Source organism: Lolium rigidum, chromosome 3 (assembly GCF_022539505.1).
Source record: "Lolium rigidum isolate FL_2022 chromosome 3, APGP_CSIRO_Lrig_0.1, whole genome shotgun sequence".
Taxonomy (NCBI): Eukaryota; Viridiplantae; Streptophyta; class Magnoliopsida; order Poales; family Poaceae; genus Lolium; species Lolium rigidum.
In genome coordinates, this window is record NC_061510.1 from 20,084,020 (window position 1) to 20,101,970 (window position 17,951).

The 17,951-nt window shown below is 39.2% G+C and overlaps 1 protein-coding gene across 1 annotated transcript in view; it reads left to right on the forward strand.

Moving 5' to 3' along the window:
* The window catches only part of LOC124701254 (callose synthase 9-like), a 28,656-nt gene extending 12,438 nt beyond the window's left edge, over positions 1–16,218 (forward strand). Inside the window, exons 22-51 of the mRNA XM_047233301.1 lie at positions 138–223; positions 297–321; positions 1,216–1,310; positions 1,393–1,474; positions 1,581–1,750; positions 1,847–1,967; positions 2,891–2,988; positions 3,099–3,189; positions 3,283–3,443; positions 5,466–5,575; positions 7,263–7,397; positions 7,498–7,566; positions 7,656–7,830; positions 7,996–8,110; positions 8,440–8,559; positions 8,870–8,985; positions 9,080–9,163; positions 9,249–9,361; positions 10,107–10,159; positions 11,066–11,242; positions 11,700–11,747; positions 12,068–12,226; positions 12,645–12,758; positions 12,873–12,961; positions 13,046–13,204; positions 13,300–13,402; positions 14,210–14,329; positions 14,957–15,007; positions 15,100–15,282; positions 15,616–16,218. Coding sequence (XP_047089257.1) covers positions 138–223; positions 297–321; positions 1,216–1,310; positions 1,393–1,474; positions 1,581–1,750; positions 1,847–1,967; positions 2,891–2,988; positions 3,099–3,189; positions 3,283–3,443; positions 5,466–5,575; positions 7,263–7,397; positions 7,498–7,566; positions 7,656–7,830; positions 7,996–8,110; positions 8,440–8,559; positions 8,870–8,985; positions 9,080–9,163; positions 9,249–9,361; positions 10,107–10,159; positions 11,066–11,242; positions 11,700–11,747; positions 12,068–12,226; positions 12,645–12,758; positions 12,873–12,961; positions 13,046–13,204; positions 13,300–13,402; positions 14,210–14,329; positions 14,957–15,007; positions 15,100–15,282; positions 15,616–15,852 — 3,459 coding nt within the window. The 3' untranslated portion in view covers positions 15,853–16,218. The remainder of the gene's footprint in view (positions 1–137; positions 224–296; positions 322–1,215; positions 1,311–1,392; positions 1,475–1,580; positions 1,751–1,846; positions 1,968–2,890; positions 2,989–3,098; positions 3,190–3,282; positions 3,444–5,465; positions 5,576–7,262; positions 7,398–7,497; positions 7,567–7,655; positions 7,831–7,995; positions 8,111–8,439; positions 8,560–8,869; positions 8,986–9,079; positions 9,164–9,248; positions 9,362–10,106; positions 10,160–11,065; positions 11,243–11,699; positions 11,748–12,067; positions 12,227–12,644; positions 12,759–12,872; positions 12,962–13,045; positions 13,205–13,299; positions 13,403–14,209; positions 14,330–14,956; positions 15,008–15,099; positions 15,283–15,615) is intronic.
* Positions 16,219–17,951: the final 1,733 nt, after the last annotated feature.

A 17,951-nucleotide genomic window follows, 5' to 3' on the forward strand; every position in this document is an offset into this window, starting at 1 on the left:
ATATTATACTCCAGTTTGGGTTGGATGTATTAACATTTGGTTGCCCACGAGCACATGGTTCATGCTTTGATTTTTTTTCCCTAGCTCTCCATCTATTAATGGCTGATGCTTTGAGTATGTTTGGTTTCCTTTTTCAGATTAGGTCTGTTGAAGCAGTTCACCGATTCTTTGAGAAGTTTCCTGAAGCATTCATGGATAAACTTCATGTTCCTGTTCCAAAAAGGTTTTCAATGTTCTTATAGTTATTTTCCACAATTCATTTCAATGCACCTAAACTGGTTTTCATGATCGTACAGGAAACAACTGCTATCATCTGGTCAGGTATGTGTCCTTTTGGTATCAGTACTTCACAGCCTGTTACTTTATAGTTTGGCTTTCTGTAGGCGGAGCCCTGGATGCATGTTGCTTTTTACTGATCTGAAGTTGCTTCATTTAGTACCTTGTAGAGTCTGGAAATTTGTTCTGTAAAGAGCTCCGACCATAAGATATTAAGAAACTTATAAACATATCATGGAAGTATCTTTATAATGAATATGACATTCAGTTTTCTCGTAGCTACTCCAAAATTTTGTGCATGTATGTGGTTGAAGTTACAAAAAGTGTCTGCTACGGAATGAAATGATGAAAGCGATACTATTCTTTTGTCAGCTATACTATTTTTTTCTCTTGTTGGCTCCTTCGATAAGCATGACCTTCAGACTTGAATATTGTGGTTCCCCGAAATGAATATATTTTGCAGAACAATCGTTTTCAGTTAAAAGATGTAATTAAATAGATAGGCAATCCTTCTACTGTCCTCTGAGTCATTACTAAGTCCAAATCCTCCTCCATTTCTGCACATATCTGCTTAGTAGAGCTTGTTGACTATCACCTCCTTTGATGCCCACCTGTAGCGTCATTTGGATATCTGTTGTTATTTTTCTTTTAATTTGGTGTTGTCATGTCTGTTCTAATTTTCTATGTAGCCATGCTTGGTTTCATCATTGTTCTTCGATTCCTGCCTTGCATTTGGAGTCATATTACTTCCTCAATGTATTTGAGCTCCTATTTGCAGCGACAGTTATGCCTTTTTTTTGCAGTCTGTATTGCTATCGCTCGCTTAAACAAGTAGTAATACAAGTTCCTTTTGTGCGTAGATTATATATATACCTTGTTTTCTTTCAGTTCTTTATTGTTACTTTCAATAAGTTGACATGATAAACACCAATTTACCAGCTTCCAGAGTTAAATAAGTTTGACGCATCTAGATTCGCTCCTTTCTGGAATGAAATTGTGAGGAATTTGCGGGAAGAGGATTACATTAACAACACGTAAGCAGAATTAAAAGTGTGTTATTGATTCGTTGAAGCCATAGCTGGATACAGTGTACCTCATGTTTTGGCCCTTTTGCAGCGAACTGGAGTTACTCTTGATGCCCAAGAATAAAGGTGGTCTTCCAATTGTGCAGTGGCCTCTTTTCTTGCTTGCTAGCAAGGTTGAAAATCAAAATCATGTTTTTTTTTAAAAGTATTCCCTTGCATATTTCCACATGATACATCTGTTCTTTGTCTCTTTGGTGATTAATTGCCCTTTCATTGCAGGTTTTCTTGGCGAAAGATATTGCAGTTGATTGCAAAGACTCACAAGACTCACAAGATGAACTCTGGCTAAGGATTTCAAAGGACGAATACATGCAATATGCTGTCGAGGAGTGCTTTCATACCATTTATCATATCCTGACCTCTATACTAGATAAAGAAGGCCATCTCTGGTATTGTTTTTATGAAATAATATTATTCATGTTCATCTTGCCTCTTTCCACCTTTTATGGTTCAATAGATTTATGATCAAAAACTATAATTATTAGGGTGCAAAGGATTTATGGTGGTATTCGAGAAAGCATTGCAAAGAAGAATATCCAGAGTGATATCCATTTCAGCAAATTGCCTAATGTCATTGCCAAGCTCGTTGCTGTAGCAGGAATACTGGTATATATGTTATAATTTAGTTTGAATATGTCAATACACTACTATGGTTTATGCGTGCCTTTTCACTTCACGTGCGCATAGGCCACATTTGCTGCTAGATCACCTTACACATGACCTATCTGTACAACATGCTAGAACTCGATTCTCTTCAGAGACCTACCTATACAATGTGCTAAAACTTGATTCTCTTTAGGAACCTTGTATTTTGTAGCCAGATCCCTATCTATTCAAGCCAGATCCATGGTACTGTAAAAGCTTTCTGGAAATTTTTAGCATTCCCTACACCATTTTGGTCTGCCCCTGCGGCTGCCTGCGCTAGATATATTTCCCTTATATATAAAATATGCTTTCTTATCAACATGCCTCTTAATAGCATGTCTATTTATCATATCCTGACACATGCAGTAAAGAAAGCTATTAATAATTCATGAACACGTACAGAAAGTAGTTATCTATCACATGGATTATAAACTGGAGTGTGCTTCTGTTTTCGTGTATTCAACTCTTTTTCGGTGCTCTTGCTCTCTAGGACTAGACCTAGAATTTGAGTTTGTTAAGGAGTGTTATATGTCTATACAAATGGAAGCTGGTGTTGGTTCATCCATATGCATGTTTCGTTTTTTTTGTCTTGATAAAAGATCTCTAAATAAGAATCACAAACGTACCAACCGAAACGCTCCTATTGTTGTGTTGCTGCTCATCACAAGTTTCACATGGTGAAATCACTACTATTACCAGGGTTAAGATTAAGTTGAGGTGGATTGTCTGTTTTTGTTCAAGGGATGTGACAGCTTTGGTTAAAATAGTCAAAGACTTTTTCTAGCATGGGATTTCAACATTTTAATCCATGCTCCTAAAATCTAGTCTGTGTTGTTTGGTGTTTAGACTACTGTTTATATGATTGTTAAAATGATGTTTTGCAGAAAGAAGCAGAGTCTGCTGATATGAAGAAGGGGGCAGTTAATGCAATTCAGGACCTATATGAAGTTGTTCATCACGAAGTGCTATCTGTTGATATGAGGTCTGCCATTTTGTTTATAATCTGTTCTGCTTATTCTTATAGTCAGATCTGTATGCCGATGTATCATTTGATTTATTTCATGTCTGATTCCTTGTGCATATGAATGTTAGTGGCAACATTGATGATTGGAGTCAGATAAATAGAGCAAGAGCCGAAGGCCGCCTCTTCAGTAATCTCAAGTGGCCAAATGATCCTGGATTGGTATTGTCTTATGTTCTTGTTGAGTTATATTTTCATGTTATCTTGCATCTCTCATAACCATTATTTAATCTATCTTGATGTAATGGGATACAGAAGGACCTCATCAAACGATTGCATTCACTTCTGACCATCAAGGAATCAGCTGCGAATGTTCCTAAAAACCTGGAAGCCTGCCGGAGACTGGAGTTCTTCACGAACTCTCTGTTCATGCGAATGCCTCTTGCAAGGCCTGTTTCAGAAATGCTTTCCTTTAGGTGAGGCTTCCTTAGTTATTTTCTGCTTGTTCCATTAATTTTGGAGTTGTTGATATTATTTTACTATCAGTACTGCACCTATATTCTACTGGGTGCATGTTCTAAGTTCCAACGATAGTGATAGCTGCAACTTTTTTTTCGCCTTTTAAACTTGAATATGGTTCATTTTGCTGTGAAAATATTTCCCATAACTTAGTAAGAAACAACTGATTGTCTCTAGAAGCTGGTTAATACCAATTTCCCTTTGATTTACAGCATTTTCTATAGCTTACATTGCCCGTAAGTTGTTTATTTGCAAAAAGATAATGACATCTCGGTTGATAAGTATTGCCCAGTTGATGCAAATCTTGTGGTGAAATCGAGGAGTCTGACATGTCCTGCTCCCATAATTAAACATGAACAAGTTGATTTTCACTCACACTGACCAGTACTGTACTTGGTTTGTAGAAACTGAGCACATGCGGTAGTTATCAGTTTCCTTTTGCCCCTGTTACGGGCAGCACCACTATTAATGTGAACATTATCGTGGATTGCAGCAGTAGCTCATGTGACCATAGCTTTGGGAACTCCAATTGAATAAAAATAAGAGTCATGTTATGCGATAAGGCTTTATGTCCGTGCTGTGAGAGTTTGTGGCCTTTTCCCCCACAGCCTCAAGCTCTTTATCTTAAACCTGCTTCTCTACTTAATGACAAGATGTCCATTCAGCTAAAAAAAACAAGATGTCCAACGTTTTTTTGTTGCATGTAATCTAAAAAGTAGTAAAGAAGATCAAGTTCCTACTATGTAGCTGTTAAACTTGAGGTTAGTTTCTATTTGTTATGGCGTTTCCCATGTATATGATGGGCTGGCGCATACTATTTGACATTACTCCCTCCAGTCCTATGAAAGCATTGTTATAAGATCAGGGTAGAGTCAAACTTTTGAATTTCTGACTATTAATTTCTTTTACAAATATTTTGGTTGGATACTTGAAAGTAACACCTGAATATGTCTCGAATAGTACTTTCACTGTATACTTCATCCGTGTCAGTTCATGCCTCATGTTTGAGGTTCAAGTTCGACTATCATTTGACTAATGAAATGTGTGACATGTGCCATAGAATTTATATTATTGAATTCATATTCAATTTTTCCATAGATTTTTTAAGGCTCATGATTCATATATTATTTAATATCACTTCAGTACGAGTTATAATTCAATGTTTTTGATGGTTTGATTAAGATGTACATGAATATTCACTTAGTATCAGTATTGTAATATAATAACTGCATTATATGTGCTTCTTTACCCAAATTATGCATTGTTATGTTATATTTAGTGAAGCTGTATATCTCTAGTTTTGTTCTCAATATTTTTACACCAATTTCTGGATCTACGTACCCGTTCATAGCGGTCAAAATAATGGACCAAATATTGCCATATCAGCTAATTATCTGTGAAACTGAATTTTGGAATGATACATTGAATGGGTATCGGTAAGCCGTCTAGGCAGCAATATCTGGAGCAGATATACTTATATACACTAATGTGCTCACACTGTCTACAAGTCTCCACCGAGGTTTCTTTAAAACCTGCTGATGAGTGATGACACATATGAGTATCTTACAGTTGCAGTGATACTTGAGTGTTAGAAGATTCTTGTTGTCTGTCAGCTTTGCAGATATCTATTTGTCTATGAATTGGTATAACAATCAGTTTGTAACTAGGTTACACAAACATGCATCTTGATATGTATTAGCCAGGATGTTTGGCAAAAAAAAAAAAGTTTTGATGGAGGCCTGGGTAGTGGACAGTGAAGTATATATATTGAGGAAAGGCAAAATCAATACAACGATACTAGAACTGAATCCTTCACATTTTCCTTTTTGAGGATTATTATTATGTACTTGCCTTTTTGAGGATTGAGAATTTTTATACTGGAATGATAGTTTCCAGGGAATGTGAGAGGCTCATGTCCTTCAGTTTTTTTCCAGTTCAGTTGTACTATGTGCTTCTAATATTTGCCATTTTATTTGTAGCGTGTTCACTCCATATTACTCAGAGACTGTGCTTTATAGTATCGCTGAACTCCAGAAAAGAAATGAAGATGGTATAAGTACACTATTTTATCTTCAGAAGATATATCCAGGTTTGTTCTTTCTTTCCATTGTGAAATTTACTACTCCTCCGTCCCAAATTAAGTGACTCGGCTTTGTCTAGATACATGCGCACTTAATTTGGGATGGGGGAAGTAACAGTTACGTAAAAGGGGTCAGCTTCGGATGCATAGGTAGGTTTGAGACAGCCCCTTGTTTTCTTCGTCAAACCATGTTCCTTTGAAATCGGAAGAGATCAGTTTCCCTTATCAGCTTGAATATTGCATACACCCATCTGCCATGGCCTCCCTGTTGGAGTGCTACCATCTAAACTAAGCCAACCAGGAAACTGTCCTGCTCCCATCTCGTGGAGGTGATATTTAGTGCTATGTCCACATCATGTACTACCAGGTTCCCAGGCAACCCATGCCCACTAGATGATCTAAATCAGAAACCAATGGCACACATTGTCAGTGGGGGAGTCCTCTGGCCATTTTTACTAAAGCCCCTAAAACTGCCGTTTTATTCATCTATTCTGCAATAGTCATGCAACATTTTGGTTTTGCCCTTTCCAATCCTTAGTTCTCTGAATTTTGAATGTTGAATCTGATCAACACACCTGGTATTGAGCTAAGTAGTAGTACAGCGAATAAATGTGGAATGCACATTTTCCAAAGAATTTAGTTGCAAGAGTACACGAAAAAACATGGAAGTACTAAATTTGTGCACAACAAAAAACTATAAAGAATATTGCTATGTACAAGCAAGAATATGTATGTAGTACTACTTGCATAACACTTACGCAAATCAAAGAGATGTACAGGCAATGTGCTATTTGTCAGACCGTTGCAGTCCTTTACATTATCTGATATTTTGAACGGAAAAATGAAGCAAAAGAATTAGTAGAAATACACATGTGCTACTACTTTGAATGGGTGGCAAGTACAAATCCAAGGAAGCATCATTGGGGGACAACAGGCTACAGCAGATGCGGTTGTCATGGCTGACAGACCTGGGGCGGTCGGGGCATGTTTTGCAGCCAGCAGCCGTGGTTGGGGAAGAGATGGATCCAAGGTGGGGGCAGTAGGTGGTTGCACCAGGGGTCGCAAACTTCCTAAGCGGCAGCAGGCGGGGGCAGTTCAAGAGAGAGGGAGGGGCTGGCCGGCTGGGAAGGGGCAGAACTGTGGAGAGTGAGTCCGAGGAGGGAGGGTGAGAAAAACAGATGCTTTATTTCAGATTGGGGTGTGGAGAGCCACTTGATTCATAGAAAGTGCAGGGTGCTTTTCACTAACGCGCTACATAGGTGGATCGAGTCCCTTCATTTGTATCTGACGGCTAAGAATACATGGGAATCCAGTAGTACACTGTACAGGATGGGGATGTAGCACTAGATATCTTCCATGTCGTGCTAGCTACTCCCTCTGTTCCTATGAATAAGGCGAACATGCTTTCAAAGCCGAATCTTTGGCCAAAAAATTGAGCAACAATATCCTGATTATGTTACAAAAATGACATCATTGGATCCCTATCAAAAAACACTTTCTAATTATATCATTTTTCATCAAATAATCCTCTAATGCTGGACTAATTCTTTGTCGAAGACACATCTTGGAAAGCTCGTGCACCTTATTCTCAGAACGGAGGGAGTAGAAGAGAGGATGCATATTCTGTGTTAACATCGAAGTATGTGTGTTGTCATAATTATTCTTGTATAAATCTGATGTGAACTTTTGTATACAGATGAATGGAAGAACTTCCTTACTCGCATCAACAGGGATGAAAATGCAGCAGAGTCTGAACTTTTTAGCAGTGCAAATGACATACTAGAACTGCGCCTTTGGGCATCTTACCGTGGGCAGACCTTAGCGCGAACAGGTTTGCTGTAATTTGGAACTTATGTTCTTCTCTGTGTACATTCCTTTTGGAAATACTTTTCCTATGTATGTATCCATATTTTGGAACTTTTGCTCTGCAGTTCGTGGTATGATGTATTACAGGAAGGCCCTTATGTTGCAAAGTTATCTGGAGAGAATGCATTCTGAAGGTATTTCTTCTAGCTTCCTTGTGGAACACATAAACTCTGTATTTAACCAAGTGCATGTAACATCCTTTTCTGATGTGTTTCTTTGCTAGACCTCGAATCTGCATTTGATATGGCTGGTCTGGCTGACACACATTTTGAGTACTCCCCTGAAGCACGCGCACAGGCTGATTTGAAGTTTACATACGTGGTAACCTGCCAAATTTATGGATTACAGAAAGGAGAAGGGAAACAAGAAGCTGCCGATATAGCCCTTCTAATGCAAAGGTGCTCTTAGCTTTATAACTTAGAATTATCTCTTCTTTCATAGTACTAAATTAAGCGATGTTCCTGTTCTTAAAATCAGTGATCGAGCTGGTTAGTTTTTTTTTCCCCTTTTGTGTGGATTATATAGTGCTACACCGGTACATCATCTCTAACTTTTTCTCTCAGTAACGAAGCTCTCAGAATTGCTTACATTGATGTTGTCGAGAGCATTAAGAATGGAAAGCCTAGCACTGAGTATTACTCGAAGCTTGTTAAAGCTGACATCCATGGAAAAGACAAGGTTAGTAGTGGCAATTGGCTTTCGATGCCTTTCCTCCTGTCTAATGCTTTATCGAGTTTCTGAAGCACTGTTTTAACTTTTAAGAACAGTCATCTTGGGTTTCAACTGTTCTTTTCCCTTGTCACACCTTTAATGGCTACAGTATGTTAGTTCCTGAAGATTGTTCTGGTCCGTTGAGTGCAGTTCTCATATCCTTATACTTGATGACAATAAACTTATTTATACTGGCACCACTATAGTATCCTGACAGTTGCATTCTTAAGGAAGTCAATATCTTCAACTATAAATTTCAACATGGTTCAGTCTCACCAAATTAATTTCTGTTGCAGGAAATTTATTCAGTTAAGTTGCCTGGCAATCCAAAGCTTGGGGAGGGTAAACCTGAAAACCAAAATCATGCCGTAATATTCACTCGTGGAAATGCTGTACAGACTATTGATATGAATCAGGTACTCATTTATGAAGCTGTGTGCAGTACATCACCTACCGTTTTACATAGAGGCAACTGTTTTGTACTTCTTGTTACCAGACATATTTACTTGCTGCAACTTCTTCACTTTCCAGTGCACAGTTTCTGATGCGTACACACCTAAGTAGTTTCTCATAAAGCTTGCCATCTTTGTCTTTATGAGAAAGGATGATAAGACACATAGTTCATCCCATTATTGATATTGTCACTGTTTCAGGATTTGGCTACCACTGTAAAAAATTCATCATCCGTTTTTATCCATCATTGTTGATTTGATTTTTCTATTGAAGGACAACTATTTTGAGGAGGCACTCAAGATGAGAAACCTGCTTGAGGAGTTCTCTCAAGATCATGGCAAGTTCAAACCTTCAATTCTTGGTGTTAGGGAACATGTCTTCACAGGAAGGTGTTAACTTTTTTCAGTATATTTTGGCTGTGCATTTTCTCGGGTTCACTTCATCTGTAAAATTTCAGTCAAATTAACATTTTCTCTTGTGTAGTGTTTCCTCCTTGGCCTCATTCATGTCGAGTCAGGAAACTAGCTTTGTAACATTAGGACAGCGTGTTCTTTCTAATCCACTAAAGTAAGTGCTTTTACATGATAGTAGTTTCCTATATTACATGAGTTTTCTAGAATTACGTCTTGTTAACATCTTTTGCTTTTTGCAGAGTGAGAATGCATTATGGTCACCCAGATGTTTTTGATAGAATTTTTCATATTACGAGGGGGGGCATCAGTAAGGCATCCCGTATCATCAATATCAGTGAGGATATATTTGCAGGTAAAACTAGATAACTTTTACTACTAGTATTTTCCGAGTACATGTTTAGTATCTTTTACTAATAGTATTTTCGGAGTCATCTTGATGTCACACATGGTTACCTTCTTTACATAATCTGTTTCTCATTTAGGAAGTTGAACACTGGATTAGGTTAGGTTTCAAGTGAATCATTGCATTATTCTGCTCTATCTTTCTGATTACTCATGCTAGCTGATAATTATTCTCTCTACTAGTTACTGTTTGATAAATATTTAATATTTTTATGTTTTTCTACACATTTATATATGATACGTTGTTTTTTGGTCTAGAAATTATTTGAATATCTCCTCATGTTCTGGCTTGAATTGTCATGTTTGTGTAGGAAAACATATAACATTGTTTTTGCTTTATTAGCTGAAAATCTGGTTATTCATGGAAAAGCATTTTGGTGAAATGAGTTGTAAGTAAATAATGATGTGTCGCAAGGTCATTTTGTAATCTAGATATTATCGGCAATGTGTTCCCACATCTGTAAACACCATATTTTATTTGCATTCCACTAGTTTTATAATGTTGGTGTTTTTTTCTCTTGTTTTAGGAGAATTTGATGTCTTTCATATGCCATCAATATGTCCAATTGTTGGTCCTTAATTATTTTACATATCTCCACAGTTTTCTTCTTCGTGCTCGAAGATTTTTTAATACTCTGTACATTAATACCTATGGAGCTGTAGCCTCTTACTGATGCACCATCTATGAATTTCAGGGTTCAACTCGACGTTGCGTCAAGGGAACATAACTCATCATGAGTATATTCAGGTCTAGTTTTTCTTCAACCATATTTAGTTTTTACTGTTAACTGCTGATCTCTAGTTATTTCATTCAATGTAAACATTAAAGGTTGTTAGTTGTCTACGAAGCTTTCTAGAAAAGCTAATATTAGATTTTCTTAGTCATCGCTTCTGTTTCTGTATGTGGGATAAAACTGTGCTACAGGATTTGGTGAGGATAGATTTAATAGAGCCGAATCTAATGGGAAATGCAGATTGGCTCTCGGGTGCCACACACCCCTATAGTTGGAAAAATAAATAAAATATTTAAAAAAGTTCAAAAAAATCAAAAAAAATTGGGAATCAAAGATGACCAGGTATTGTATTTGAAACAAAATATTTCCCTAGGAAATTACTTTTATTGTATCCTGGGTTAAAAAAAGAAACTCGAAACGCCCCATGACCAGATACTATTCACTATATATTTGTCATAATTTTGTCTTTTTTGCCCTGGAGACCATGGAAATCATTTCGTTTCCAAACATATTTTTTACGAGTACAAACTTAATCATCCTTGGTTTTCAGGAAGATTCAAATATTTTTTTGACTTTTTAAAATTACTAATTTTTTTTATTCTATGGGGGTGCGTTGCACCCGAGAGCCAAAAGTCCGCTTCCTGAATCTAATGCGTTATAGTCTTTAGATGGAGACTATGAGACTATATTACAGTTCTGATTAAATTGGAGAAATATGAACTCTTTATCAAAGTCATTCATTGCCAGTATCATCAGGGAAGCAAGCAACACAAGTGTTTCATGCATATATTTACAAATATTTGCACACCCAACTTTATGTATGATGCTCTTAGGCACACATTCCCCATTCTTTATTTAGCTGGCATACACTGCACTGCTGTCTTGTGTACATTGTATTGATGTTTGACATCATTGTCTAGGTTGGGAAAGGAAGAGATGTTGGGCTTAACCAGATTGCACTATTTGAAGGAAAAGTTGCTGGAGGAAACGGTGAACAAGTGCTTAGTCGAGATATATACAGACTTGGACAGCTCTTTGACTTTTTCAGGATGCTATCCTTTTATGTGACAACTATTGGATTCTATTTCTGTACTATGGTAATTCTTTTTCCTAATGCTGTATGTTACATTTATTCTGCCAGCGCTGTTTCCTATTAGCCTGTTCCTAAATAGATGATGTCCTAAGACTAAGATGCGTTCAGTCAAACTCTAACTTTGACTCATATAATTTTGAAAATTATTTAGTTAGACTTGTACTGTTAGATTTGTAATGACACATATGTTCATAATATCACAATTCAATGACTCTTACTGTCCATATTTGCATTTGGCATTGTGTCCATTTCCAAAACGTTATCTATGTAGCAACCAAGGAGATCGTGGCAGTTGCTAGTGGTATTTCATCTATTCATCAAGCTTGATGCTATCTCCTAATCTTCTTATGTTTTATTATTGAGAATGGCATTGATGAAATGTGTATAAAATGTAAATATTGCAATCATTTATTTCTTTCATCCTCAGAGTTTCTGATCTTTATTCATTTATTCTTTTGCAGCTAACTGTACTGACTGTGTACATATTTCTCTATGGAAAAACCTATCTGGTAAGTTTGAATATCCATTCATCTATCTTTTGCTGTATGATCTTCGTGCAAGAATCTCAGACAAGCCTTTTTTTATCATGTCAATCCACTTGTATGTAATTGTCAAACCTTGTTTCTTGATGACTCCATGGCATATTGTTTTTATTGTATGAAATGTATCATTGCTATGCTATTAGCTACTGCTGTTCCAGTTTCTTAGACACCGATACAGTGCATCATTGCTATGCTATTAATTACTTCTATTACTGCTTCCTAGGCATGTACTCCCTCCATGCCATCACCTTTTTTCTGACATGCTTTTTAATGTTATTTATGTTTAGGCTTTATCTGGTGTTGGAGAATCAATTCAAAATAGGGCGGATATTATGCAGAATAAAGCCCTGACCGTGGCTCTGAACACACAATTTCTTTTCCAGATTGGTGTGTTTACTGCTATTCCCATGATTCTAGGTCTCATCTTGGAAGCTGGTGTCTTGACGGTATTTTCTTGAAGAAATCTGGACTTCTGGCTTAACCTAAGAACTTATGCACTACTTCCTATATTCCAAAATAAGTGTTGCAGATTTGTCTAGATTCGTACGTATCTAGACGTGTTTTAGTGTGTAGATACATGTGAGACAAATATGCGGCACTTAATTTCGAACGAAGGGAGTAGTATTTATCGTTGGTTTATTACCGTATCTAGTCTGGAAAAGTATTTTCAATAAAAAGTAAAAGGAACTGTTTATATATAGAACAGCCATGACTTTACATATTCCTTTGGGTTCAAATCTAGCGTCAATAGTTCTGTTGAGATGAGCTTATATTTCTGGTGTTCTAACGTTTGTGCTATTTGTTAGCTTGGTGCATGAATAGCCACTCTTCTTTGTAAAGTCTTATCTGAATGTCTGGTTGCAGGCTTTTGTCAACTTCATTACAATGCAGTTCCAGCTATGTTCTGTGTTTTTCACTTTCTCTCTTGGAACAAGGACTCACTACTTCGGTCGCACAATACTACATGGGGGCGCAAAGGTAAGGCCTTTCTCGAATTAATGTTATCAATTACTTAATTTCTCTGCACAATTTGTTTTGGTGTTGAGAATTTCACACTAATACTAATACTATATATTTCTTATTTATTACCAGTATAGGGCAACTGGTAGGGGTTTCGTGGTGCGGCATATTAAGTTTGCTGAGAATTACCGTCTTTATTCCAGAAGCCATTTCGTGAAAGGGTTTGTTGCCACTTGATGTTACTTTCAAGATTATATGTGCAATCTCAGTATTATCCAGGCCAATATTATTGTTCTTTTTTGTAGGTTGGAGGTTGCACTCTTGTTGGTGATCTTTCTAGCTTATGGGTTTAACGATGGTGGTGCAGTTGGCTATATTTTACTATCCATAAGTAGCTGGTTTATGGCGCTTTCGTGGCTTTTTGCTCCGTATGTTTTCAACCCATCTGGATTTGAATGGCAGAAGTAAGCCACTAAGCATTCTCTGTATGTTTTACTCTCACTTATCACTTTAAAATGCGAGGGTGAAGATAAACTCTGCCTCTCCCTTTCTCTTTTAGGGTTGTTGAGGATTTCAGAGACTGGACAAACTGGCTATTTTACCGGGGTGGTATTGGGGTTAAAGGAGAGGAAAGCTGGGAAGCCTGGTGGGATGAAGAACTGGTAACTGAATCAGTATTTGATTAACCTCTAAAGTCTCAAATGATCTGTCATGTCATCTGTCTGCTGTGTACTTATGTCAAAACCTGGATTTTATTTTAATTACAAGATTGTGTGGACTGTAACCTGATAAGCATACAGAGTTAGTCAAAAACTTAACTTTGTTCTTACAAATACCCTATTATCATGTAGCAGCCTGATGATGTCATGAGGACCTATTGTCATGTGCTGTGAAACCTTTGGTTTATGGTTTTGAGTTCTTACATAGATGTTGAGTCAACAATTTTTGTCTTAAATAAGTTCCTTTTTTTTTTTCTTTTGGCTTCCTTGCTACTATGTCAAATTCTGACTTGTTTACCCTCTTATTTGGAGCTCCTCTACAGCTGTGAGTACTGGTGCTCTCTTCCATCACGTTTATTTTCTTTGAATAAGACTATCTAAGAACCATGAGGCTTATGCTTTTGAATTCGTACATAGATGTTTCAGTAGTCCACCCTTCTAGCCTTTAATAAGCTCACTTTATCTTTCACTTGTTTAATAAGTAATACTATGTCAAATTCTGCCTTTGTTTGCCCTGCTCTGCTTTGGTGCTTTCTTGGACTGTAGTTGAGCTTCCTCAACGCTGGTGCTCTTTTTTCACAATGAATAATACACGGTTGAAGAAAATAATGAACTCCAAGTTTGTTAATCTTTTGTTCTTTATTTGATTTAGAATGCATAATTTATTTGGAATTCTAAGCTCTAAATATTAGCTGCAAATTTTGGCAAGATTGTGTTGAGTATAAATCATTTCCAAACATTTCTTTTCAGGGACATATCCAGACTTTTCGTGGGAGGATACTGGAGACTATACTTAGTTTAAGATTTTTCATTTTCCAGTATGGAGTTGTTTACCATATGGATGCAAGCGAACCAAGTACAGCATTATTGGTACGCTAGTGTTTCAGCACTCATCTGATTGTTTACATGCAATCTAGTGACAATAGAATGTGAAATTTGACGTTCTAAAGTTAAAACACTTTCCAAGACAGACATCATTTCTATATGCTGTTAACTTCCACTCGTACTTTGATCATACATTTAACATTTAATTATTTTCATTTTGCATATCATGTTGAAACTGGTTGGCATTTACATAACCTAATTGTGACCCTGTGAACCTAATTGATCTTTGTTGGGAAAGTTAAGCTTTGCCGTTCGTTTGCTAGTTTTGGTTGTATTAACGGCCTGAAAACATCACTAACACCATGCCTGGCTATATTATTAGCTTGAACGAGATCTTTTCTTTGTTACACTAATGTTTTATTTAATTTCTGTTACGTACATAGCCTAAGCTTACCTATGAATCTGTTTTTCCTGTAGTTCACTGTAGTGTTGGCCTTTTGACCATTAGAAATTGTTTAGTCTATATATTGTTAGATAGATATGGGGAAGTATGTCTTCAATTGCTGTTTTCTTTTATTTAGAACGGTAGGGGAGAGCCCTACTGAATTAATTGCATGTATGTCTTGGTTTAATTTATCAAGAATTGTAAATATCATTGCCTTGGGACTGCAGGTATATTGGGTATCCTGGGCTGTGCTTGGAGGGCTTTTTGTCCTCCTCATGGTATGTGGATTCATGATGTAATGTTAACTAAGTCATCTTGGTTTTCTACTGCTTGAGTTGTTCACCTGTGTACTTTCTGTATTGATATGCAGGTATTCAGTTTAAACCCCAAGGCCATGGTTCATTTCCAACTGCTACTGCGTCTTGTCAAAAGTATTGCCCTATTAGTGGTTTTGGCAGGTTTGATTGTGGCAATTGTGTCAACACGCCTTAGTTTTACAGATGTACTTGCTTCCATTCTGGCATATGTGCCTACTGGATGGGGAATTCTTTCGGTGAGTTTCCTGTGGAAACTTTGGTGCCATGCATTTTATCTGGATAGTTGGTTACTGTACAAATTGAACTTGATAATGATATCACTAATGCTGCATAGCAAATAAAAAGGTTCATAGGATGTTAACACAGGATTTATCTTATGTCTTTCATGTTGATTTTCCTTTGCAAAATAAGAAAACAGTGTTTGTGTTTGTTTGTTCACTGTTAGTTTTCTTTTGAGTTGACAATCCTTAGTACAGTACCATTCAACTGTTTCGAACATCGTCAACTTCCATGTTTTTAAGTACAACAGTTTCTTGCTAACCACTATAACTTCGTTTTTGCTTATACAGATTGCTGTTGCATGGAAACCCATAGTGAAAAGGCTAGGTTTGTGGAAAACAGTGCGCTCTCTGGGTCGACTGTATGATGCCGGCATGGGAATGATCATCTTTGTACCCATAGCCATTTGCTCGTGGTTTCCCTTCATTTCCACCTTCCAGACGCGACTATTGTTTAACCAGGCTTTTAGCCGAGGTTTGGAGATTTCTCTCATCCTTGCTGGCCAGAATCAGAATACAGGTGCATGATGGCAGCCTTACAGAACTTTTGAATCTTCAGCCAGATCATGCTCCTCTGTGGCTCGATCGATCCTTGGTTCTCAGTTTAGCTGTAAATGTGTATATCTTGATGTTGAGAGGCAGTTATCTGCTATGGTTGTAGCCTGTAGGTGGTGGTGTACACTAAGGACTGGGTACTGATTCATTGTAAAAAGAACTCGTCCAGTGTTTATGTTAATTTAGACATTGTAGATTTTGGATCTGGTAGTGAGAAGTTTGAGATTGAGAAATTGATGAGCTAAGTTACTAAGAGAACACCATGGCCTTGGAAATGGAATGACTTCATGTAATTAGCGACTTGATGTAGATTGAATAGCAGTACTGATTTATGGATAACCAGGATAGCCTGAAATAATGCTCGTTGTGAGTTCTCTGCAGCCTCTAGAGACATTGCTGACAGCTATGTGGTGCATAAAGTTTGTGTTTGTCTTGGCCTTTTCCAGATTTTTCAGACCTGGCTGCTTCATTCAGAGCTGAAATTTAAAGTTTGCAGTGCCTGTTTTCCTAACCAGCTAATTACCTTTTTTTAAAGAATGAACACTCCCTGATTTTTTGAGAACAGGGCATCTTTTTGACCAAAGCAGCATGAAGGTATCCTTTTGCTTCATTCCTCGATATGCATCCTCAGAGGCTATGTAAACCAGCCCATTTGTCAACTGATTGTAACACAGATGTAAGTTCACTTGGGAAAATCCCTTGAAAACAAGCTTTGTTTCTCCTTATCCCCACTCCCCACAAAAAAAGCTGCCAGTCGCAGGGGTACTTGGAACACCAGGAAAATCAAAAGCACATTGCGCACAAACTGCAAATAAACCTAGACAAATAGCACCCGGTGGAATGCTGGAATGCTCTTAGAGCATCTCCACTAGGCTCCCGATGGACGTTTTTCCAATCCGGACGGCGTAATTCGGTCCAGTCGCGCCCCCGGTTCCTCGTTTTCGTCCGGATTTGGGCCTAAATTCATCTGGCGATCCCACGCCATCCCGGCCCCCCGGGGAGCTCTCGGGGACTCCGGACGAAACAAAAGCGCGCGAAAGGGCGAGGAAACTTCCCGCGCGTCTGGTGGCCCCAACTTGTCGGCGAGAGACACCGATCGTTGTCCTCATCGCATCGTCTTCCGCGCGCTGTAAAAGCCTGCCGTCGGTCAGCATTCGCCGGCCGCGTAGCTTCCACGCGGCAAGTTAATGTCGTCGCCTCGGTATCACGCGCGCCTACCTCTATTTATCGCCGAACTACCGCGTCTGCCTCGCATTCACCTCTCCTCTCTCTCGCATTCCACCAAATCTTCCCCCGAACTCGAAGAGGTAGTAATGGCGAACGACGGTGCGGCCAACAACGGCTTCGGCCGCCACTCTCTCCACCAATGGGAGGGACGACTCCTCCACGCGGCGGGCTACCCGGCGCCGCCGGACTTCCGCGCACCGGGGGGATGGAGGCTGAGCGCAGGCGGCGTGCCGATCCCGCCGCCACCAACGGGGGGGGGCGCACTCGAAACGGCGATCAACGAGGTGCTCGCCACTCTCAGTGACGAGCAGCGCGCGGATCCGCGTTTCTACCCCGAGAACCGCGAATCGTGGATCGCGTTCTTCCGGCGCAGGTATGAACGCGAAATCCGGTCGTACGACGGCCCTCCTCCTCCTCCGGCAAGGAATAACGCCGCTGGCCGCCACCGATGGTGGACCGCGCCTGAACGCACCCTCGAAAATGTGCTCGCGCACATCGAGGCCGGGAACTTCCCCGTCCTGGGGATGCCGCCGTCGGTGGCGCCTACCGTGTCGCGCCGACACGGTAGTTCGTGGATGCCGAGGAGGATGGTATCATCCTCCTCGTCGTCTGGCTCGCGGTCGGCGTCCAGGTCCGGCGGGTCGACGGCGCCCACCGTCAAGCAGGAGTGGGCGACCGTCAAGAAGGAAGCGGCGTCGCCACCGCCGACTAGAGGGCGCAGCAGCGGCGCCCTCGTCATCCGCGACCAGCCTTCCGCTCCGCAGAGCGGCCGGAAGAAGACAAAGAAAGAGGCCGCCGCAAGCCAGCTCGCCGAGGAGGAGGCGAAGCGCGCGGAGGACGCCGCG